We start from the raw sequence: 24,400 nt of genomic DNA, 5'->3' as shown, positions 1-24,400 counted from the left end.
CTGCAGTGGCTGGTGGCTGTGTTGAGCAAGAGGCTGGCAGCCAGGACAGAAGAAAAGAGAAGAGCCGTCTTGGGGCCAGCCCCGTTAAGGTCACTCTTTGAGAATGTCCTCCATGCTACCTGGAAAACCCTGAACTTGCTGAAAGGGGTCTGCGTTGGTCCACTGTGGGCGGGAGGAGACCTGGCCTAGAACACTGGACTGGAAAGACGGGCCACACACCCTTCCGTCTTCTTCCACCAAACCCTGGGCTGCTTCGCTTACATGTTCTCTGGGGCAAACGCAGGCTGAGCCATTTGGTATCCATCCTTCACCAGCTTATAGAACTTGCTGTTCACCAGGATGCCAGGGTAGGGGTTGAGCCCTGCAAAAGGTAAGATCACGGAAAAGACGATGCTCAGCACCCGCCGTCCCCTACATCTTGGCAGGGCTGGGTGGCAGGTCCCAGCTGGACGTGGTAGTCAAACAGCAGCTCCCCTTAACAAGCGCTCACTATGGGCCAGGCGCTGCAAAAGGTGTCCTGCTTATTATAGACTTCTGAGATGTAGGAAGCCTTCGCCCAGGTCTCATTACACCCGCAGAATTGCAGCACAGGCTTTGGTCGGTAGAGGAGCACACTGACGGGCCGAGCCCAAGTACTTGTCTTGGTGCCCCAGAGATGGGCGCTGGTCTTCAGGGACATGCACGTTTCAGACAACAAGAGGAAACGGCATTCAAGGAAGCAGCAACTGTCCAAGCAGACAGGTGAGGAAAAGCCTGGAGTGAGTGCTGTCGGGGTGGAGGGGCTCAGCCTACGTTGAGAGCCACAACACTTGGTTTTAAGATGCTTCCCCTACCTCTGCGCCCTCAGCAGCCCTTGCTCTGCGCTGACCTCCAAGCCTCCTGGGCCAGCATCCCCCAGGAGGTACAGGTGCCATGGGTCACCAAGCACCAGCCAGCCCCACGCTGAGCCTGACTGGGCCAGCAGCTCACCGAGTGAGAAGATCTCCCAGAGCAGGATGCCATAGGACCACACGTCACTTTGAACGGTGTAGACGCAGTCAAAGATGCTCTCTGGCGCCATCCACTTCACAGGCAGGCGAGCCTGGCACAGCAGACCCCGGTCACCTTGGGCCCAGGGTCAGCACCCCTCCCCAGCCCTCCCAGCACTCACGTTGCCCTTAACGATGTAGTTGGAGTCGTTCATGATGTCCCGAGCCAGACCGAAGTCCCCAATCTTGGCCACGTGGCCGCTGGTCAGCAGCACGTTTCTGGCCGCCACGTCCCGATGGATGCACTGGGAAGGCACCGAGGGTCAGTCCTGGCCCCTCCCTGCTTGAGCCCAGGGTGCAGGGGGCAGCAGCCAGGGCCCCAGAGGGCTTGGCGGATGAGGCAGTGGCCGTCATATTTGCTCCTGTACCCTGGCTCCAGTACCATGACCCAAGTCGGAGAAAATGTCATGTGGTCAGACAGGCAGTGTTGAGAAACGGCTGTGACTGGCCCTCTGGCTGAGAGCAGCAGGAGCCGCCGCAGAAGCTGGGTGGTCTGCTCGGGCCTAGAAACGGCGCTCTGGAGTTGCTAACAGGACAAGCGGCTGCCACCCTCATGGCTGGCCCTCCCCTAAGTATCTGAGCACACCGTAACCCTATCTTAACCCTCATGCCATCCTACGATTGCATGTCTTTATAGGTGTAGAAACCTGGGCTCGGAGAGGTTCGGCTTGCTCAAAGCCACACAGCAAGTGTCAGAGCCAGTGTTCAAGCTCTAGACTCCAGTCTGTGTTGTGAGGAGCATGGCCCCCTTCACAAACTCCATTCTCTCTCCCGTGTCCTCACCCATCTAGCCTCACGGGTTCAGCTGCCCCCACCCCCCTGGGTGACCACAGAGAGGGACCCATTTTCTGAGACTTACATTCTTGGAAGCAAGAAAGGCCATGCCTTGGGCCACCTGGCTCGAGAAGTGGAGCAGGTCACGCAGCTCCAGTGGCCGCCCGTCCTCTTTGTCCAGGTCTGGGGTGGGTAGAGGCATCGGGATGGCCCCGCTGACCTCCCTGCCCTTCATTGACCCCAGCAACCCCTCTCCTCTCCCTCAGCCCCGGCACCTCCTCACACCTTGTTCCGAGAATGAATCATTTGACGAAGAAGTGGACACAGGTCTCATCTCCACGTAGGTGTCCACACCCTGGCTGGAGAAGCCGCTGTCCCTGCATAGGAGAGGGGCCCATTATTTCCACTGCCCAGCTCAGGCCTCGCCCAGCCACTCAGCAGAGAGGAAGGGCCCTGAGTCAACTTGGACTTCAGTTTCTGACCCACTCTCAAGTGATCAGTGACCTCTACATGGCCGTCCAGTAAGGAAGTTTACAGCCTGTTCCATCTTTGGCAGCTCTTCCTGTTAGAAGGTCCTCCACTGTTCCTGATGCTAGTCTGGCCCCAGGCTGTCCCTCTTCCTGGTCCTTGCTCTGCCCTTAAGAAGTGTCTCCCTCTTCCCTGGAATGCCCCAGCAAGGATTTGATCTTACGCCAGGGTCCCTTCTTTTGAGTCCACTTGTCTGCACTGTTCCTCTCCCTTCTGGCTTCACCCTGGGAAGCTCCAGATACTCAGACCCCCTCAGACCAAAGACTGGAAACTAGGGACAAAACAGTCATTCCCACTTACCAGTTTTCTCTAGGCAATTCTGGTGTGCAGCTGGAGTGGAGGCCTGATCTGGAGCTTCTTAAACTAATTCATGTGCGTGTGAGTCACCTGGAGAATCTTACTTGAATGCAGGTTCAGACTCTGCAAGTCTGGAGGGGCCTTAGACTGTACGTTCCTAACAGCTCTCAGAAGACCATGAGCTTGTGCTTTGGATAGCTGTTAAGATTGGGTAGCTTCTAATATTTCAACCAGATAGGAGCCTGGACCGCTCACCTTCTGCCCCCTGCTGTGATAGAGATGTGCACCGTGATGATGTCCTTACTCTAGTGTTCCCAGAAAAACAATCCAGTGTTTTATTTATGGTCTGACCATCGAGAAACTATTCTCTCCCATGGTCTAGAAACTATACTTCTATTAATGTAGCCTGGGGTCCCATTAGCAGGATTGGTCCACATGCCACTTGCTCTTGAAATCGTGAAAATGGAAGCTAACACTTGACTTCTGTTCTCATTTCAAGTTGATCTGGCCTGACTTCCCAGCCTGCTGAGGCCCAGCATGAGCCACCCTCTCCAAAGGGTGTCAGAAACTCTGAAGAGGAAGCAGATCCTGCCAGCCTGTGTGCTCGAGGTCACTGGATAGAGCGGCATGGTCTCCTTCCCCTTCTGTCTTCCCAGGCTGGGTAGCTGACACTGGTAAAATAGCTCAGTGTATTCCGTCTCCTGATCCTGCTGCAGCTCCCAGCAGTCTGGCCCAGAGGGCTCGCAGGCCCTGAGTCCAAGGCATGCAGGAGAGCGGCGTGGCTTAGGTGAGCACTGGACGAGGTGGCAGCAGCAGGGCCCAACCAGGCTCCGCCTCTGCCCCTGACTCGTGTGTGACACAAAACGCCACTTCCTCTCTGTGGTTCCCCATGTGGCTCTGTCCACCTCCCTCTGGGTGGCTTCCAGGAATCACAGCATTTCAGAGCGAGAGAGCAGAGACTCAGGCTCAGCCTCGATGGCTTCTTGGGGAAACAGGCCCAGGTGGACCAAGGACCTGGCCACAGCTATGCTGTGATACTTTGTGTTGGATGATACCTTCTCATCCAACAAGGAACAGACTCTATCCTGCTTCCCCATGGCTACTCAAAATTGGGATGGGTGCTATGGGAGAAATAGGGCCATTATCCCCAAGACTTGCCCGTCTCTAGCTAGGGCCCTGAATAGATCTTATATGCACAATAAAATGATTCATTAACACCTGACTCCATCAGACTGTGAGCTGCCTATCTCTGCCCGCTATCCTCCCAGAACATAGTAGGGGATCAAATATTCCTTGGACAATAGGAATAAGTAGGAGACAGACTAAAGTGCCCACATAATACTGGTGGCTACTCCCCATAGCACGAGTGGGAAGGTGAAGACCACACAGCCACCCAACCCTGAGCTGACTTTGGGAATAGACACAGGGCCCCACCTCCCAGTCCTGGCCTTTGCCAGGATACTACCTGCGGATGTATTTCTTTTCCAAGTGGATGTTCTTGTAGCCGGTGCCTGCCTCGGGATCCTGGCCTGGACTCAGGCTGGATCCCAGCATGGCCTCAGCCTTCCTTCGCAGAAAGTTGAGCAGGTCACCATAGCAACAGTACTCCGTGATGACGAGGACAGGGCCTAGAGCAGCCGAGGGTGGGGGTCAGTGCCCCTTATGTCACAGGTTCTTATCCTGCTTGTCTGTAAGCAGCCCTCCATGCTTTCTGGGCCTCAGTAACCACATCTGTCTAGAGCAGAGGGCCCTCCAAAAAACTAGCTGAAGAACTCTTTCTTCAAAGGAAAACTAAGGCAATTCCATATAAGTCAAAGTTGCTATAGGAGAAGAGAATGGGGTGGGCTGAATCCCAGTGGATCCTGGGACACTTCTATGGGCCCTGCAGTGAGTGCCCAGCCTCTTTGAGTGGGGGCTTAAAGTTAGATTTGAAGGGCCTCACCCCAGACCCACAGCATCAGACTCCCTGGAGTGGGGCCCGGAGATCTGCATTCTTTGCTTCTTTTCCAGGTGACTCTGATGTCCCCACATGTCTGAGAGCCACTGGTCAGAGCTCCCAGAACTGCCTGTCATCCACAAGCAGCTTCTGACCAGTCCAGGCGTCTGGCCTAGGAATTCAAGGGGTGCCCAGACAGGGATCGTACCTTCACTTTGTGGGGACGGGAAGGGGAAGATGGATGGCGTGAGGCCCTGGGCCCTCAGACACTCAAGATCGTGGCCCCGCATGCCTGCCAGGGCCCCTCACCTCCGTGGGTACAGGCTCCCAGGAGGTTGACTATGTTCTCGTGCTGGCCCAGGTGGCTCATGATCTTCAGCTCTGACATGAGGGCTTCCTTCTCATCAGCGTGCGCCGTGGCTGGGAGGTGGGGCCACAGAGAAAGGGCAGGACATGGAGGGCCACACACAGAAGACACGGGAGTAAAGCAGGGGGCACCCGGAGCACCCAAGGTAATCAGAAGCCGAAAGAAGCAGAATAAATGACATACAGATGAGAGTCGTTGGGGGAGAGAGGAGAGGTGGCCTGTCACTGAACTGGTTTGGGCCAAGCTGGGGCCAAGCCAGAGCCCAGGGTGGCCTCTCATCCCAGCCCTTTTGGGGTTCAGTCAGAAGCCCTTCCACACTCAGGAGTAAGAGAGAGCCTGGAGCTCACAAAGGAAACAGCGGCTTCACCCCCGATCTCAGGCTCTGACAGGCCGAAAATGTGGGCGATGCCCCGTGACCACAGGACAGACCGTCCCAGTGGTGTCCACCGCCTCCTACCCGCTCCCCCACCCCCGAGCCCCTCCTGCACTCACACTTCAGCATCTTCACAGCCACCTTCAGCACAGCATCTTCCTTGCCCAGACCAAAAGCCGTGGCCTCTACCACCTTCCCAAAGGCTCCAGCTCCGAGGGTCTTGCCTGGCACGCACACACACACACACACACACACAGCCTTCTCAGGTCCTGGGGTGCCAGACGGGCCTCTCTCTAAGGGCCCACAGGCTCCCCACCACCCATTCCGGCCCTGTGACAGGAGAGCGTGGTGGGTGCAGAGACCCTGGCTCACCAAACTGCAGGTTGTTCCGGGGGAACTCCCACTTCTCATTGTAGGGCAGCTGGGTGGGGTCGATGAAGGTGTAGCTGTTGCCTTCATAGCTCTCAATGATCTTCCAGCGCACCTGGTACTTGGGCTTCTGTAGGGGGGCGGGGGTGGGGAAGGGGAGGAAGGGTCAGCCGGGCCTGCCAGGTGGGTCTGGGACATCATCCCGACCCAGGAGGACAGGGGCTGGGCGGTCCCACCGCACAGCACAAGGAGGTGGGTGTGTGGGCCGCAATTTGGTGAGAGGGGCTGTGTCACCCCATGCCTATGGCACCAAGAGCCCAGTCCTTGTCTGGCTTGGCCTTACCAAGGGACCATCCATTCTCCAACCTCAGTTTCCCTAACTGTATATTGAAAGATTTAGGACCATGTCTGAGGGTCTTGACAGCTCTGATAATTTGGTAATTCCTGAGCTAGGAGGGAGGGTGAAACTACAGGTCCATTCACACATCCACCCTCCCATCCAAGTATCAGCTATTTTATTTTCACTTGTGGTGAGATACATATAACGAAATTCACCAAGTCAACCATTTCTCAGTATACTGCTCGGTGGTGTTACGTACATTCACACTGTTGTGCAACAAATCTCCAGAACTCTTTGCATCTTGACAAACTGAAACTGTCCTCACGAAACAAAAGCTCCCTGTTCCCACCTCCCACTTATCTCGTGCATCTGACCATCCCAGGTACCTGATTTAATTGGAATCATGCAGAATCTGTCCCTTTGTGACTGTCTCGTCTCACTCAGCATGACGTCTTCAAGGTTCACCTATGTGGTTGCCTATATCAACATTTCCTCCCCTTTTAAGGCTGAGTATTACTCCCATCTAAATATTTCACTGAGCACATATTTGTTTCAGGCATCAATGATTCAGAGTTGAACAAAACAGAGTTCCTGTCCCCTGGAGTTTGCATTCTAGTGACTAAGACAGGCATTCCACTCAAATACATACATACATAGGACTACAAATACAAAATGTAGGAAAAAATAGATTTTCAGATGGCTTGATGGAGACAATACAGCTGGGCAAGAGGACAGAGGGAGCTGGGGACATTGGAAGGCAAGTCAGGGAGGGCCCCCGGGGAGGTGAGAGGGTGCCAGCCGGGGGGGCAGAGGTGTGGAGGTGCTAAAGGTCCTGGAGAGGCTGAGGGAATGGAGGTGCCACGTGGCTGGAGGCGTGTGGGCACAGTTCTGAAGGCAGGAAAGTCTTGAGGGCAGCCAGTCACTGAGTGAATTCTCTCCATGCCAGGAGAAACCTCCTAGGCTTGATGCAGATGAGTGATGTGTCGGACTTTACAAAGTTAAAGGACAGATGGAGAGAGACCCCCTACACACAACAGTGAGCAGCTGGCGCACCCACTCAGGCTCTCCATGCTGCTCCAACCAGCCGGCCGGTGGCAGAGCCTGAACTGCAGGGGAGTGGCTGCCGCTCTTGTTCCTGCCCAGGGTGGCAGCTGCATGGGGGCATGATGCCAGGGGGTGCCCACGAGAAGTGCTGATGGAAGACAGAGTTTAGGTGGAAAGTGGAAGCTGGGGTGGAGCCTTGGAGAACACCGAGGCCTCGGGTCAGCAGTCCAACTCTCTTTCCGGTCACTCGTGGGGCATGGAGGCCAGCTGGGCTGTGTTGTTTAGCAGCTGGGCTCCATGGGGCACCCTCCTCGAGGTGGGGGGAGCTCAAGTGGGTGCTGGGAGGAGGGTGGCCTGTGACTGAAGTCTAGGTAGCCATCAGGAAGAACGTCCAGATGGTAGTTTGGAGGGAGAGATTGCAGTTAGACCCAAGGAAGAACTTCCAGGTTCTGATTCAGAACAAGAGACTATGGGTAACTGTCAGGACAGCCATGGTAGAGTTATAGCGGATAGTCTGAAATGGGACAGGAAGATTTCCTGAGTGTCAGAGGATTCAGGCCCTGCCTGTGGCCGCCTTCCAACTCAAAGGACAGAGACAGCACCAGGAAGGATTCCTTTTCCTCTCCTGGCCACTTCTATCTCTAGCAGCCACTGTGGTGAAGCTATCTTTTCCTCCTTGCCACTTCTCCTTCCTCTGGCCCTGCAGCTGGGCCTGAGTCAGCCCCCTCCCCACTCCACCCCCAGCCGGGCAGAGGAGAGTGGGGAAGGGGAGGGCGATCAAGGCAAGCGAGGTTGTCTGGCTGGGACTTCAGCCTCTGAATCCCAGACCTGATTGCTGGAGGAAGACACCATTCTCTCCCGCCTGTCTCAGGCGCCCCCACCCCTCTTCTTGGAAGGCAGCCTCCAGTTCTGCCCAGCCTCTGCGACGCCTACACATGGCTCCTCCTGTGGAGCTCCTGGGGGCTCCTGCCCAGAGGGGTCTCTCCTCTGGGTGGCCTCGGAGTAGAATGCTGTCAGTGCATGCCTGCAGAGCACTTCCTGTGAGTGGGCGCTGGGCTCCACACTCAACGTGCGTCATCTCACTTATTCCTTGTAATGGGCCCCAGCCACTTCCCCTTGCCGACCGAGGTGGGCAAGGAATCATCAAAGTCCCCATAACTCCCCATGCAGGCCTGCTGTCTCAGTGGGAGGATGCTTTCTGTCTCAGGAAGGGGAAGATCTGAACAGTTCTCCCCAGAAATCTTAAGGACCCTCCTGTGCATCCCCTTTATGCGCCTCATTCCTGAGAATTCTAGCCTCCCCACTGCCCCTCCCACCATCCCCTTTGCTCCTCCCTGTCACTGTCATCCTTTCTTCCGCACGTCCCTCCTGCTTCTAGCCTGCTGACTCCTGCCCTTTTCTCTTCCCCCTCAGCCCCCCTTGTGGTCTTTCTGGGGGCCAGAGAGGTGATGACTCAGCCCTGGGACAGAAGCAACCCTTCCCCCAATTGGGGCCACCCTCCCTTCAGGCCTGGGTAGTGAGGACAAGCCAGGCTGGCTCCCCAGGGAAGGGGCGAGGCTCAGAAGCCCAAGGGGCAAAGCAAAGACACTTGGACGGTAAGGCCTCAGGCATGGCCATCACGTCAGGGTATGGCCATCTTGATCCCTGGGATGCCTTCCTTCTCTTGTTCTTGGGTGGGCTCAGGGGCCAGTTCAATTTCCTAAATGGGATAAGAGGTGCCTGGGAGTACACGTTCCAAAAATGGTCCCTTGAAGAGAAGGTAGAATGTCCGCAAACAACAACTGACCAAGGGGGCCGGGCAGTCCAAGGCAGAAAGGGCTGGAGGGGGAACTGGGCCCTTCTCTGGAATCTCTGCAGCACTGGGGAGGCAGCTCAGTGGGGCACAGGGAGGCAGCTTTCAGCTCCATATAAGGAAGAACTTTGCAACAGAGCTGCTCAGAGAAGGAACGGGAGGCCACGAGAGTGACTGAAGTCCTGTCCCCTGGAGGTGGGTGAGCAGTGCCTGACAACCACTTTGGGCATGTAGTCAAGGAGATGCCCAACCTCAGACAGCCCTCCAATCCCAAAATGCGTGAGCAAACTTCTGTTCCCCAGCCAACTTCCTCCTGGGCCTGGCGTGTTCAGCGTCCATTCTGAGCGCTGTCCAAGCCCAGGATCTTGCTGAGTGTCCTGCAGCCTGCAGTCTGCCAGTCAAGGTCGCATGGCCAGCGTCAGAGGTGGACCCAGATCCCTGAAGACTTGGCCTGGGGCCCCGGATTCTGGAGGCTGCGCTCAGCTGCGCCCTTGTGCTGGGTGCTGATACGCACCGAGCTCCCTGTGCGCCTCTGGGCACCCCCGACACAGCCTGCACCTGTGTATGCAGTCCTCTGCTTACCCTAAAACCCCCAAGGCAGGTGTGGGGAAGGAACGGCAGCAAGGGGCTCACAGGTGCGCCATTCGTTTGTAACTCACTTCATTCTCTTGTTCACATCTCCTGAACCTTCAGGATGGGGTCCAGGCATCCAGCGTGCCCCTTCCAGGCATCAGTATTCCCAGTGCTCCCATGGTCCTCCCCACTCTCTGTGTACACTGCCCTCTCCCCAGAGACACCCTTGCCCTGAATCTCCTCTTCCCCCAGCCGCCTGCCCCATCCTCCATGGCCAGCCTCACCCACGCCAGGCCCCCTCCTCCCAGCAGACTCCCTTCCCTGCCAGCCAGAAAACAACCCTCCACTTCTGGCCTCCCGCAGCCTTCCGGCCTGGCCCTGTCAGTGCCCAACCGTACCGGAAATGGTCTTTCATATAGACAGGCAGTGCAGCTAAATGGTGGAGACCGTGGGCTCTGGGGTAGGAAGCAACTAGGATTCTTGAGCAGGTCCTTCAACCTTGCTGAGCCCATTTCCTTATTGTAGAATGCTGACTGCCCTAGTCCCTTGCCTCCAGATTGTCGTGAGGGTAAAATAAGATGACTTCATGTTTTACAAAATGGTTTTGAAAATGACTGTTTCAAAATCAACCTCTGTCACTAGCCAGCTGCAGACTAGGGCATCTGTCTCAACCTCTTGGAACCTCAGCTTCCAACTCTGTAAAATGGGGTTAGTGATACTGCCCACACACCATGGCTGCTGAGGGCAGTAAATGAGAGGATATAGGTAACACATGTCATAAAAATGCCCCTAAAATCACTGCTCAATCACTGATTGAGCCCTCAAAGTGACAGACAGGGTACTAAATGTCAAAGTGCAATTAACAGCAGACTTCATTCATAATAATATTAGATAATGAAGAGGAGGGGCTTCCCAGGTGGTGCTAGAGGTAAAGAACTCGCCTGCCAATGGAGGAGACATAAGAGACCTGGGTTGGATCCCTAGGTTGGGAAGATGCCCTGGAGGAGGGCATGGCAACCCACTCCAGTCTTCTTGCCTGGAGAATCCCGTGACAGAGGAGCCTGGCGGGCTATAGACCATAGGGTTGCAGAGTCAGATACAACTGAAGCAACTTAGCACGCACAGTGAAGAGGATGGGGACTTCCCTTGCGGTCCAGTGGATAAGAATCCACCTTCCAATGCAGGGGACGTGGGTTCGATCCCTAGATGGGGAACTAAGATCCCACATGCCGTGGAGCAACTAAGTGTGCATATGAAACTAGTAAGCCCACGCACCTCAACTAGAGAAGCCTATGGGCATCCAAAGAGCTGGGGCACCACAGCTAAGACCTGAAACAGCCAAATATAAGTTTTTAAAAAATAATGAAGAGGATGATGATGGTCAGGCCTTCCCTCCACTAACTCACCTGCCACCTGACAGATACACAGGCCTGGCCCCTGGGGCCCCTCTTGTGCCCCTGGAAGCCCCAGCTGGAAGAGGATCCCACCTTCGCCCTCTCCCCGACTCCCACGGCTGTCCTGGTAGCGTCTTGCCTCTGTAATCCACGCCCTCACTTTCATGGTAGCAGCCATTTCCTGCACTAGACAGTGAAGCCTACGAGAGCAGAACCCCAGAGGCTTGAGTCTTGACTCACGCAGCCACTCACACTAACATACAGCAGGCGCCCACTAGAGAGCTCTCGTCGGTGAATGGCCGGCTGCCAGGTGAGCGGTTATGCCGGGTGGACCCGCGCAGCCCGGCGGTGCTGCCCTAGGGTCTGGCTGCCCCTGCCCCGCCCCGCCCCGCCCAGGCTCACCTGCTTGTACTTGTAGAAGAGCAGCAGCAGCAGCAGCAGCAGCAAGGCCATGATGGACACGCAGGCCACCAGCACCGGTGTGAAGAGGGGCTCATCGAGGGGCTGCATGGAGGCTCCTGCACGAAGGGGCAGGCCAGGGGAGTGAGCCAGCCAAAGGGGCCTTTGAGACCCCATACCCCACTGGAACAGGCCCGTGGCCTGGAACACAGTAGGTGTCCCCCAAATTCTTGTGACTGAACAAGGTGTCCTCTCAGTAGGAAGCCTGCAGACCCTCCCCCAGCCAGGGGCAAGGACCCACCTCCAGCCCTGCTCACGCCCAGCTCTAAACCCTGCCCAGACTCATAGCCTCTGCAGCCCGGGGAGCCCCTCAGATCACACAACCCACCCCCTGCCTATGTAAGCCTCTGGGGCTCAGCCACGACTTGAACCCTCCCCCAATATGGAGGCTCATTACCTACACCTCTGGCCAGCTTGGACGGAGAGACCTTCTAGAGGTTGGACTGAAATCTGCCTCCCCAGGAGGTCCCTGCAGCATCCCCAAGTGCCCTCTGGGACCACACGGCCCTCCAAGAGTCTGAAAGCCAGGCTCATGGACCCAGGTCTCCTCTTCCCACATCAGTAGCCCCAGTTCCCTTGATGTGTTGGGAAGGACCTAATTTCCACCCCCTGGCCAGATGAGCAGCATGAACCTGAGACTTAGCCTCCCTTCTACCTCTTATGAGGTGTGAGAGCAAACCTGTGACTACTCCCGAAGCCTCGGGTTCATCATGCCCCAGGAAGGAAGGCAAACTGTACTAAAGCGACTTCCTGGGGTTGGGCGAGTGCACTGAAATAATGTCTGCAAGGGGCTTAGCATGATGCCTGGTGCAGTGTAAGCCAAGATGTTGGCTTTCTTATTTGTAATATAGGCCCACCAGCTTGAGACACAGCCACCAGGGTAGCGCATGTGAATTTGGGACCCCAAGGCCAGGGCACCAGGAGCCCCTTGGAGCCAGGCAGAGGCCCCAGTCTGTCCTCTCTGGGCCTGGCACACAGTGGGTGCCAAACCTGCTTTTCAGAGGCCTGAGCTGCTGTGGTCCTGTACAGTCTTGGCCGCTCAGAGTCAAAGATGCAGCCTCTGTGCAGTGCAGAGAGGGATGAGTCTTCCTCAGACGACGCTGCTGCGGCAGTTACCCCCACCCCCACCGCACAGTGGCCGCTGCGGGGTAAGACTGTGTCTCTGAGGGAAGGGAGTCTGGGAAGGATGGGAAAGGCCAGCGAGGCTGGCCCTGGGTTGGGGCGGGGACTGTTCATTAGTCTCCTGTCCCCGTCACCAGACTCTAAGCCCGGGGGAGGCCCTGCTCCTCTGTGAGTCTCAAATACACACCTGTGAACTAATGAGTCGGCTCAAGCGCAGGAGTAAGAGCAGAGGGGCCAGATTAGGCTGCCGTTGCTTCAGGCTGCTTTCTGGCTAGATCTCTGCTTCCCCTCTGCCCTTCTCCCCCTACTACTTCCAGCCCTCTGGGATCTAGACTGCCCATCTTGCTGCCTTTGGTCACGAGGGGCCTGGAGTCGCACACGGAGAGCTAGACTCGGTACGGCTGGGATCTGCTCGGCGCTGAAACTCTGGCCCTTGGCTCCCAGGAGTGGGTGGGGGTAGTTCTGCAGGCACCCTCCTGTCACAGCCTGGAGCAGGGGTCCAAGGCTCACCTACAGAGATGGGCCCCAAGGCCCCGGAGGTGTTCCCCATGCTGTTCTGGGCCCTGCACTCGTACGTCCTGTTGTGTTCCAAGGTCCCAGGGGTCAGCAGGCTCTGGACGGTCACCTTGTGGAAGGGCTCCTGGCGCAGGACGTCAGGGTTCAGCTCCTCCAGGACCAGCACGTGGGTCTTATCACATCTGGGAAGCACAGAATGTGGTCAGAGCCTTGGGGTGCCCAGCCCCCGAGCCCAGGTAAGGAGGGAAGTCACTTACCTGTTAGTGTGGCTGCTGCACTGCACCCACGTCACATTGGGCTGGGGGTACCCTGAGGCTTCACAGAGCAGGGCTTTGGAGCCATTGACGAGGGTCCACATGACCTCTACCTCCGGGGGGTCTGAGGTAGAGAGGGCCTGAGTCTCCTCGCCTGACCGCCCACCCTGAACCTTCTCTGCCCCAGCCCAACCTCCCCCAGCTCGTCTATCTCGGCTGCCCCAGGGACCTTGCGTCCCCAAGCCCTTCTACTCACATAGAAGGGTGAGTTCAAAGGTCAGGGTATCCTCGCCTCTGGCGTTTCTAGCCTGGAAAGAGTAGAGGCCGGCCTCGGAGGGCTTCAGGCGAGGCAGGGTGAGCTTGGAGATGTATCTGTGTGGGAGGAGCAGGCCATCTGGGGTGAGGACAGAGGGTTCCGACAACCACCTTAGAGGGGGTGGTTTTATTTTTGGTCAAGGGTCTGGGGCACGAAGCCCTTGGCTGAGCCAGGTACCCAGGCTGGGTCCACTGAGACATGGAAAAACCACCAACCTGATTTCCTTAATTGCCTCTCTCGTCCGCAAAGCACTTTGGTTCTGAGGTTTAGTGGAGGCGGTGTCTGTACAGTGCCAATGCTGGGAGGCACCTCACAAGCCTCACTGAATGTATCTACTTTCACCACCACCACTGGGCTAAACAGTCCTCACTGAAAACGCCAGTACCTGGTCAGCTTCTATCCCTGAAGTGCCAGCCCTGCCAGGAGGGGCTTTGAAAGGGAAGGGAGGCAGGATGCAGCCAGGGGGCTCCAGAGACCAGGGCTCCAGTCCTAGTATTGCCGTTTCCCAGCTGTGTGACCTTAGGCAAGGATACTTAACCTTTCTGTTCCTTTGCTTCTTTTTCTGTGAGTGTGAGGGATCTGTATTCAGAGAGCCTGACTCATTGCAGACACTCACCCCTTCATTGGAAAATATCTGCAGCCATTATTAGACTAAAACCCATGGTATTTACTCAGCCAGTTCGTTGGCATATAGAACCCCTCTACATGTGTCAGTTCTTGAGATAACTAATACCTACTTCTTAAATGGAAAGAATTTAACTCTTTGCATGAGTCCAAATCACCATGAACACACCTATCATGTGGGCTCAGTTTGGTGCCCTGCGCTGAAAGGCCCCAGATTACTGAGTTCAAGGGCACCTCTCTGGTTCCTTCCCACAGTGTCCCTGTTGCTGACAGACCCCTGAAACATATCCATGGATCAGCGCCCTACCAGGTGTCTGCAGACTCCAGTTCAGAACTTCTCCTTTAGACAAGAGGGAGCTAGAAATCCTGGCTGGAAAGGACAAGAAAGGAACTAGGAAGAAGAAGATGAGGACAAGGGAACATCTTTGTTCATTCTGTTGATCAACAAACAAGAATCCAGGAATCAAAGGGGTCTGGGCTTCCAGAGCTAGAAAGAGAACTCCAGAGAGTTTGGGAGGTGGAAGATGTCTGGGGATTACCTACCACAGAGGTGGCAAACAGGCTCCTCTCATGAGCCAATTATGATAGAAATATAGCCTGAAGACTGTATTGAGAAGGACTCTGAGGCCGCACTTAGACATCGCAGGAAATGGTTCAAAACTGAATTAGGGCTGTTCATCACAGTTGTGGGAGATGCGATTGCATGTGATTCCCAGTTTTGCTGTCTTTAGTGGACCTGTTCTCTCTCATTCAAATGGCAGAGGAATAGATAGGATGTGGTATGTATATACAATGGACTATTACTTAGCCATAAAAGGGAATGAAGTTGGGTAATTTTTAGAGATGTGGCTGGACCTAGAGACCGTCATAGAGAGTGAAGTTAGTCAGGAAGAGAAAAATTAGTATCGTATATTAACACATACATGTGGAATCTGAAAAAATTGGTATAGATGGTCTTATTTATAAAGCAGAAATAGAGACAGACATAGAGAACAAACATGGATATCAATGGGGGAAAAGGGAGATGGGATGAACTGGGAGACTGGGATTGGCATATATGCGTTATTGATACTATGTATAAAATAGGTAATTAATGAGAAGCTACTGTATAGCACAGGGAACTCTGCTCACTGCTCTGGTTCATGACCTGCATGGGGAAGAAGTCCAAAAAACAGGGGACATGTGTATACATACAGATGGTTCGCTTTGCTGTGCGTAGAACCTAACACCACACTGTAAAGCAGCTATGGATGGAGTGTGCACATGCTCAGCGGTGTCTGGCTCTGTGACCCCAGGGACTGTAGCCCGCCAGGCTCCTCTGCCCATAGGATTTTCCAGGTACGAATACTGGAGTGGGTTGCTGTTTCCTCACTCCAGGAAAAATTTTAGAAATAGAACAGGGTAGAGAAATGATTATTTTCACACTTGTTATCAGTGTTCCTCCTTAGGGAAAAAACTCTCTTGTTTAGAAACTGCCTGGTTAGGTCATTTGGGGCAGGAAAGTAAGACCCTGAGGAGAGAGTCCACAGGAGACAAAAAGACATTTCTAAAATGCTCTGCATGTAGAGTATGCAGGACTCTGGGAGTGGAGGGTAGGGGCGTGCACAGGGAGACAGACCTTTATAAGAAGAGTTTTGATCCAGCAGAGAAGAGTAGCTGGTGAGAAACTCTCAAGGGTGGATGGCCACAGGTTTTTAAAGAACTTTCGATGTATCTGTGACTGAGAGATATTAATTCCCTCTAGTCCCCCAAACCTGTGTGTGTGGTTCTAGATACCTCGTGCAATTGCTATCAGGAGTGTGACTCTGAGTGGAAATCATGGGGATGGTCTTCTGCATTTGGATTAGTCACAAAAGAGGAAAATGAATAAGCTCAGGAGACCTTGGGTGACCATCAGAAAGCGCACACCCAAGAAATGGTAGAGTTCTTGAGGACATTAATTTCCCAAGGATACAGCACAAAGGGTATGCTAATTTCATCTACATCTCAAACACAGATGACTGACGTCGAGGCTCTACCTAGTCAAGAAAACTGAGACCTAGAAATGGGCAAGGACTCACCCCCTAGTCAAGGTTGAGACAGGACCCAAGAGTGCTGACTCTCGGTTAAAGTGTTCTCTGTCTGGCTGCGGGCCATGCAGATGGGAGCTAGTGGGTGGTACCTGTATGTGTCGCTGGTGGTTACAAAGTTGAGCTTCGGCTGGGAGCCAAAGAAGGGACCCTCATAGGTCCAGTTGAAACTTTGCAGGCTTGGATAGGCCTCCACCTTGACTCTGAGTTCGAGCTTCTCACCCACGGCCACCTCTTGGAAGAGGTTCTGCTCGGAGGTTAAGTTCAAGTAGGCACTGTCTGGAAAGCAGAATGCACAGAAGTCTGGAGTGAGTGGGGAGATGTCCGTATGTGTGTTCATTTGGTCATCCACTCATGCATCCAGTCTTTCAGCGGGACCCTCCCTGAGCACCTAGCTTGTGCCAGTCACACAGACCTGGCCTGCAACCAAAACTTGCCCTCTCATCTTTTTCCCACCACTCCCGCCCCTCTCAAAAGCCCCGGGCTTTAAACTCTTATCTCCAAGTTCCTGAAAGAACCTAGGCAAATTCCTATCTTCCTTGGCACCTCTACCTCTTTGTTTATGTAATAAAGAGATAATAGAATATCTTGTTATAACTGTATAAAATGTTTTCTAGCAGCTAAAACTGCCCCCTTTTCTGGTAGTAGTTTATATTTCCCCTTTTTCTGGTAGAATTTTAATCAATGCAACTTCCATATCCAGTTCTAAAGTGGACATGTGACCCAGGCCAGCCAATCAGGGTAATCTGTGCCCTTTGGAACATGATTGCTTGGGGGTAGGAATGAGTGAGTCCATGGCACTCATTCCTATGGTTTCTGTTGGAACTGGAGGAAAACAGAAGCTTTCATTCCACTGGGGTTTCCAAGCTTGGTGCTGCCCCACAAGAAAAATACAGAGCCGAGGGATGGAAAACAATAGATTCTTGTCCACATCTGAACATCAAAATCCAACTGTCCCGGAAGCTCATAACCATGTTTTGTTTTGTTTTGCTTTAGCTATAAGGCCAATAAAATCCTCTTTTGGTGAGATCAGTTTGACTTGATTTCTACTACCTATACATGAAAGATTCTTGACTGGTCCCTTCTAATTAAATGTTGCATGAATTAAAATCAAGCTGCTCTGATTGAATTGTAGGCAAAGGAGAGGTACCCCCATCCACAGATTCTCCATGCCACTCATGGATGCCTCTGAAATGCCTTCTTAAAACCCCAAGGCTTTGTAAAAATCCCTGGACTGGATCATCTCTCAGGGCTCCTTTTCGTACTCAAGTCTACGAAATCTAAAATTCACTCTTCTACCCTGTGATGTTCCTGCTCAAAAAGCCCACTCTGATTCCCCATTACCTCCACTATTCAGCCTGGCATTCAAGGCTCTTCCCAGTTAGGTCTCCCTGTGCCCATCCAGCCGTGGCCCCTCTTCTTACACACATGTGCACACACAGACATGCACATGTGCACACACAGACACGCACACAATTCTCCACCCATCTTGGTGTTCTCATATCCCCAGAACACCCCACAGTAATTCCAACCTGGGCTCTTTGCTCAAGTCATTTCCTCCACCAGGAACCCCTTATTCTTCCTTTTTTCTATTTAGATCCTTCTCATTCTCTAAGACTCCTCCAGCAGGGAGACTCCACCCATCACTCCAGGCTAATGGAGTTCTCCCTCCTCTGGATCCGTTTTCTTTTTTAAAAACTGAGGTATAGTTGATGTATAATGTTTGTTAAGTTTCAGCTATCTAATATAGTGATTCAAAATTTTTAAAAATTATATTCCATTCAAAGTTGTTAAAAATGATTAACTATGTTCCCTGTGTTGTATAACACATCCTTGTAGCTAATTTATTTTATACATAGAAGTTTCTACCTCTTAATCCCCTACTGCTATATGGCCCCTCCCACCTTCCCTCTCCCAGCTAGTAACCGCTAGTTTGTTCTCTGAGAGTCAGCCTCTTTTTTGTGATATTCATTAGTTTGTAGTATTTAAAAATTTTTAATTTATTTATATTTAAAGGATCTTTTCCCCCAAGTTTTACTTATTTTAACTTTTTGGCTGCATCCTGCAGCACGTGGGATCTTAGTTCCCCAGCCAAAGATTGAACCCACAGCCCCTGCATTGGAAGGTGGAATCTAAACCACTGGACCAGAAGGGAAGTCCCTTTGTGGTATTTTTAAGATTCCACATATAAGCAATGTCATATAGCACTTGTCTTTCTCTGATTTATTTCACTTGGCAGGGTGCCTGCCGCGGCCCTTTGAGATCGTACAGTCATTAGGCACCACATCTGCACCACTTCAGGCTTCTCTCGTAGCTCAGTTGGTAGAGAATCTGCCGGCAGTGCAGGAGACCCGGTTTTGATTCCTGGTTTGGAAGACCCCCTGGAGAAGGAAATGGCAACCCACTCCAATATTCTTGCCTAGAGAATCCCATGGACAGAGGAGCCTGGCGGGCTACAGTCCATGGGGTTGCAAGAGTCGGACACGACTTAGCGATTCAACCACCACCACCACACTACTTCATGTATCTGGCCCTCCCTTTAGGTAGCTGTCTTCTCTCTCCAAGCTTGTGAGCTTTGAGGGCAAGGCTGTTTTCTTCTCTCTTTCTCCGTTAGCCATTCATTCATCCAAACTCCGACCACTTCCCATCACCTCCACCATATCCCTCCCTAATCAAGCCACCATCACCTCTGGCTCAAACTAGTGGCAGGAGTTTCCTAACAGTTTCCTGGCTTCTATCCTCGTCTCCCAACAGACAATCCTCAATAAAGCACCAGAAAGCCATGTTACATCTTTCTACCCTCAAGTCACATCATGTCACTCCTTTGCTCAAACCCTCCAATTGTATCCCCTCTCTCTCAAGAAGAAAAGCCCAGGTCTCACGTTGGCCTCCCAGGACCTTCTCCTTCACCTCTGATGTCACCATGTATTACACTTCCTCTCAAGCTCCACCCAGCCACACTGGCTGACTTACTCCTTGCACGTGGTGAGCTTGGACCCACCTTAAGAACACTGCTTGCCCTCTGTCTGCAGCTCTCTTCTCCAAGATTCTACATGGCTTGGTCCTTCACCAACTTCGAGTCTTTGCTCAAATGTCAGTTTCCCAGTAAGTCTTCCTTGATGACCACCCGATTTTAAACTGAAAATCCTATCCAATTGTCTTTTTCGTAATTTATTTTGCTTATCGCTTGTCTTCTCCCAACTAGAATACAAACTCCGTGTGGGCAGGGCATTTTCTCTCTCATTTGTAACGGGATCCCCCACATTAAAAAGGATCTAGCGAGAAGAGTGAAGGAAAACAACATCCGTTGAGTGACTACTGTAGGTCTGCACTACAAAACAGATGGGATTAGAATCCATAACTGGGAGATAGGTCACTGTTCTCCTCTCCTGCCTTAGCCCTCAGAGCTGCCGGCACAATGGGCCCACAGCAGAGCTTCGGTGCTCCTGCAAGCCTGGTGCATTACTTGTTCTGTGAGGGTAATGATTCTTAGGCTCGCCCTCCCGCCTCCCCTCGGGCTCCCAGGTTAACATATGAGGTGTGGCCAAACTGAAAGCGCTCTGATCCTGTCCCCATCCTGAAGAAGCTGCCCTTTGCTCTGGATTCTCAGCCCAGTGACTGTCGCTGCCTCCTCCCCAACCACTCTGGTCATCTCGGCTCCTTTCTGCTTTGTCCCAGCAGCCATTGTCCCTCCTAGATTGTTTGGGATAACAGACTCTCCGGGGTCCCCACCATAATCCAGCACGCTTTGCCATCTCTGGCCTGGAACACCGCATTAACTGCCCTGATGCGTCTCCAGCCTTGAGTCTCCTATCCAATCCACATGACACAGGGCAGAGCTTTCTCAAATGACATCTCCTCAGGCACACTGAGCATTTACTCTGTGCCAGACCCTGCCCTAGTTAGTCAAGATACATTCAATGAATTCTCAGAGCAAACCTATGAGACAGTTACTATTAGGATCCCCATTTTGCAGATGGGGAAAGAGTTTAAGCAACCTACCTACGTCGTTGGTGGAGGCAGGCTGGAATGCGGCTCAGGACCACAGGCTCCTGGCCACCACTCCTGCATCCTCTCTGCCATCTGATCCCATCACTCTCCTCTTAAGACCTTTGACGCCCGCCCACCAGAGATGATGCAAGCTACCCATTCAACTTGCTCTCGGACACTACCCTCAGCCCCGCTTTCCTATGACCACCCCCTGACACCTTCGCGTCCCTGCTGTTGTCGGCTTCTCTGGATGTCTCAGATGCTGTTGTTCTCTTTGCCTTTGAGCCTTGCATATGCTGTTCCCCGTGCCAGAAGTGCTGCTCCCCTTCTTCCCCTCCCCTCTGCCCGGCTAACCCACCTCCATTCTTCTGGTCCCAGCTTAGAGTCCATTTAGTCCAAGCCTTTGCTGGGGAGGCCCCCTTGGTGTTCCCAGGACACCTCAGGCTTCTCCCATGCCCACCCAGGGTGCCTGCTCTCTGTTCACATGCCCATGTGATGTGAGTCCCAGGCATGCAGGAATGAATGAATGAGTGAACAGCAAAGTCTAGGAGGGAGCTACTGGACATCAATCCCAAAACACAACAAAATGATGCTGGAATGAGATGCAGCCGTGTACTGTGGGACCTCCAAGGTGGGAGAGAGGGAGGATTCTGAGAGAGAAAGAATCAGAGGGCTGACACAGACATGGCTCCTTAGCCAGGCTGAGAAAAGGGAGATTCTAGCGAGCTATTCTAACAGTGTCAGCTCCTTTTTTAAACATCAGCTCCCTCTTTCTCAATCCCCATATGCACCCCCTCACCCCAGGATCCATGCTGACCCTCCCCCACCACCCCAATGCTCACCTACCACCCGGAAGACCATGGAGGTAGTGTGGACGCCCCGGGCATTGGTGGCCACGCAGGTGTAGTTGCCAGCATCTTGGAAGCCTACGTGATCGAGTTTGAGGGTCAGGACTTTTTGATAACGGTTGTCACGGAAGTCGGATTGTTGAGAGATTGCAAGCTGCATCCAGAAGGAACAGAAATGGTACACAGAGGTGATTTAGGAATTAGAAAGAGCTGGGTTCTAATTCTCAGCCTTTAAGGATTACTATCTGCTTTTCCTTGGGCAGCGGCTGAACTGTGAGCCTCAGTTTCTTCATCTGCAAATTGGGCCTGACACTGGCCCGTGCTTCTAGGGCTGTAGTGAAGAGTAAGTGAGATGGAGAATGCAAATGGCATAGGGCTATGCCTGGCATGCAGAAGGCATGGGGAGGAAGTATGTTCTTAGAAGTGGCCTAATGCCATTTCCTCCTGAGAAAACCCTCTGTTCCTCTCTCTAGAGTTTTTCAGAAATAATCCTTACATTCCTGGGCCTCAGAGGTGGCCTTGGAACCCCTTGCAAAGTCAGAAGTGAGCTGACATGTGTGTCTTGTCTACAGGCTAGGGCAAAGGTCATGGGTCAAGAGGGCGGAATACTGCCTCCTCCCTCTCCCATCACATGTGTAGATGTAGGAGCCTGAGACTTGCTTCTGTATCATGTACTGACCAGCAGTGAGACCTTGGGTGAGTTACTCCCCTCTCTGGTCCTGAGCTATGCCCTCAGCTCCCAGTGCCAGCTTGAGGTGGGGCCTGGAGTGCCAGGAGGACAGGCAGGACCCCACCCCCACCCCCAGGTACTGACTTTTGTGTCTCCACGTTGAAGGAAGACATCAAAGTTGACATCAACGTCGCTGGCTGAGCACACGATCTTAGCAGTCTCTCCTTGAATCCGCACCAGTTCTGCAGGCTCCAGTGTCAAGGTCGGTGGTCCTGGGATGACTGAGGTCAGGAGAAGGCACCCATGAGCACCCAGGCCAGAGCTGCCACTCTGCTTCCTGCCATGGGCCCAGGCTCCCTTCCCAAATCCTGGGAGGCAGCCATGACACCTCAGTTTTACCTGCAACAAGTCCCATCTCCTAAGTGAACCTTGAATAGTCCCCTTGGCTCCATCACCAGCGCCTATCCCCAGTCACACCCTTCCCCTCTGCTCTGGACTCCTGCAGCTACCTGGAAGGCCTCCTTGCTTCCACACAGCAGCCAACGTGAGCTCCTTACAAGGAAGATTGGATCATGTTCCTCTCTTGTGCTAACATTCAGTGGCTTCTCATCACTCTCAGACTAAAATCTGCAGTCCCTCGTACCTCCGCAGACCCTGCTCCCAACCTGTATGCACTTGCCACCCCTCACTGCTCTGCAGTCACGTGGCCCCTCCCACCCAAAGACGTGCCCTTGCCCTTCCCTTTGGGAATGCTTGATCCATGCAACAACCACACTTTGACTGGTTGTTCTCACCCTTCACATCTTCAGCTCAAACATTCCTCAGAGGGGCCTCCTGTCACAGGTTAGCTGGATTAGCTTTGGGCTTCCCAGGTGGCGCTAGTGGTAAAGAACCCGCCTGCCAACACAGGAGACCTAAGAGACTTGGGTTGGACCCCTGGGTCGGGAAGATCCCCTAGAGGAGGGCATGGCAACCCGCTCTAGTATTCTTGCCTGGAGACTCCCATGGACTCCCCTACCCAAATCTCTTCAGCTTGGTTTCTTGTTCATCACATTTATTTGCTTTCTCTCTCATCTGTCATCCCCAGTAAATGAAGGTGGTATCCCTAGTGTGGTATGCCTAGTTTAGGCACAGCTAACCCAGTGCCTAAAACAGCGGTAGTGGTTTAATCGCTCAGTCGTGTCCGACTCTTGTGACTCCATGGCCTGTAGTCCGGCAGGCTCCTCTGTCCATGGGACTCTCCAGGCAAGAATACTGGAGTGGGTTGCCATTTCCTTCTTCAGGGGATCTTCTTGACCTAGGAATGGAACCCAGGTCTCCTGCACTGCAGGCAGATTCTTTACCAACTGAGCTATGAGGGAAGCCCTAGCCTATGAATTAACATCTCTGGCTGTGTTGAAAGATAACCTAACTCAGTTTCTCAGGGTCAGATGCTAAGGAGTGCACTCATGTCACAGAGTCATGGCGAAACGAGGGCCCTAGGATCCCTCTGCAAGGTGGGCTGCAGGGAAAGGTCCTGCCTGGCTCCTCTGCACACAGAGTGGGTTCCCTTGGCTTCCTGGACAGGTTTTGTGGGCTCAGGGCCTTGGGCCAGCCCTGCCACTCTGACCCTGGCCTCATTACAGGTGCTTGCTTCCTGTCTCAGGCTCAGATTCTGATCCTGGGGTCCTGCTGACTCACACCAGTCCTCCCAGAAACCGGAATCCATTTACCAGCCCAGCAGAAACAAGGGGGAAGTGGACAGGAGAGAGACTTCAGCACCACTGATGCCGATGCTGAGGCGTCCCATGCGCCTGCCATCCTGACACCCCATGGCATTGCTCATGGTGCCCCCTCTCCTGCGCTCAGCACCCAGCACCTGGTGGGCCCCGAGTAGGAGTCCATGTCTGAAGGGGTGGGAGAGCTTCGGGCCCTCCTTCCATTCCTGGAGCACCTGAAGCCTGCTCCCAGCTCACGACTGTGGACCTGCTGTTCCTCTGCTGTTCCCACCTTCTCATAATTCACATTTCCGCTCCAATAAACTGTCACTCTCTCCATGAGCCCCCCACGCCCCCACACTCCACTCCACCACCCAGTTCAATGCTTTCCATAGCCTATTCCATGACCTGAGACTGCCCTGCCAGCTGAGTTATCAGCACACATGTGGTCCTCCTCCCTGCACCTCACACCTCATGGCCTTGCTTCAGCCGGCGCCCCATGGATGACATAGGCATGACTAGGAGAAGAGGTGAAACGAAGCACCCACCCTTACTTCCCCTCCAGCCAGGCACCAGCTCTCAGGTCGGCCCTGTCCACGCACCTTTCTGAACTTTAAGCCGGATGCTGAGGGACTTCACCACCCTGCCAGCCATCCGAACGCTGCACTCGTAGTCCTGGCTCTCAATAAACTTGGCCTTGTGGATGGTGAAGCCGTACCAGGGCGAGAAGGAGTAGCTGGTTTGGCGCAAGACAGGCCGGCCGCGCACCCGTGCCAGCGAGACGCCCGCCTCCAGTGCTGGGTCGGTGAGCAGACAGGGGAGCAGCGCGTCCTGACCCTCCAGCACCGTCACTTCCTCGGCCAGGACCCTCCAGGGCTGAGCAGGGTCTGGGGAGCATGGAGATACAGGGTTACAACGGCTCCCCCTCCGCCAGGCTAACCGGTCCCTGGACATTGGCGACAGTGAAGCTCAGAGATGCTGTTCATTTGCCTGAGGTCACATAATACCAGGGAGGCTCAG

General features: G+C 53.7%; 1 protein-coding gene across 1 annotated transcript in view; it reads right to left on the bottom strand.

The window, feature by feature from the left end:
- The window catches only part of CSF1R (colony stimulating factor 1 receptor), a 31,488-nt gene that overhangs the window by 1,646 nt on the left and 5,442 nt on the right, over positions 1 to 24,400 (bottom strand). The window contains exons 3-19 of the mRNA XM_040239588.1: positions 23,983 to 24,267; positions 21,828 to 21,964; positions 21,008 to 21,167; positions 16,268 to 16,454; positions 13,423 to 13,538; positions 13,170 to 13,290; positions 12,907 to 13,094; positions 11,218 to 11,333; positions 5,676 to 5,802; positions 5,423 to 5,527; positions 4,873 to 4,983; positions 4,093 to 4,255; positions 2,088 to 2,179; positions 1,888 to 1,985; positions 1,151 to 1,273; positions 970 to 1,081; positions 262 to 361 (exon numbers count right to left, since the gene is read on the bottom strand). Coding sequence (XP_040095522.1) covers positions 262 to 361; positions 970 to 1,081; positions 1,151 to 1,273; positions 1,888 to 1,985; positions 2,088 to 2,179; positions 4,093 to 4,255; positions 4,873 to 4,983; positions 5,423 to 5,527; positions 5,676 to 5,802; positions 11,218 to 11,333; positions 12,907 to 13,094; positions 13,170 to 13,290; positions 13,423 to 13,538; positions 16,268 to 16,454; positions 21,008 to 21,167; positions 21,828 to 21,964; positions 23,983 to 24,267 — 2,341 coding nt within the window. The remainder of the gene's footprint in view (positions 1 to 261; positions 362 to 969; positions 1,082 to 1,150; positions 1,274 to 1,887; positions 1,986 to 2,087; positions 2,180 to 4,092; positions 4,256 to 4,872; positions 4,984 to 5,422; positions 5,528 to 5,675; positions 5,803 to 11,217; positions 11,334 to 12,906; positions 13,095 to 13,169; positions 13,291 to 13,422; positions 13,539 to 16,267; positions 16,455 to 21,007; positions 21,168 to 21,827; positions 21,965 to 23,982; positions 24,268 to 24,400) is intronic.

Source organism: Oryx dammah, unplaced genomic scaffold, assembly GCF_014754425.2.
Source record: "Oryx dammah isolate SB20612 unplaced genomic scaffold, SCBI_Odam_1.1 HiC_scaffold_5, whole genome shotgun sequence".
Lineage (NCBI taxonomy): Eukaryota > Metazoa > Chordata > Mammalia > Artiodactyla > Bovidae > Oryx > Oryx dammah.
The sequence above is the reverse complement of the archived record's forward strand: the minus strand, read 5'-3'. Positions and strand labels throughout refer to the sequence as shown.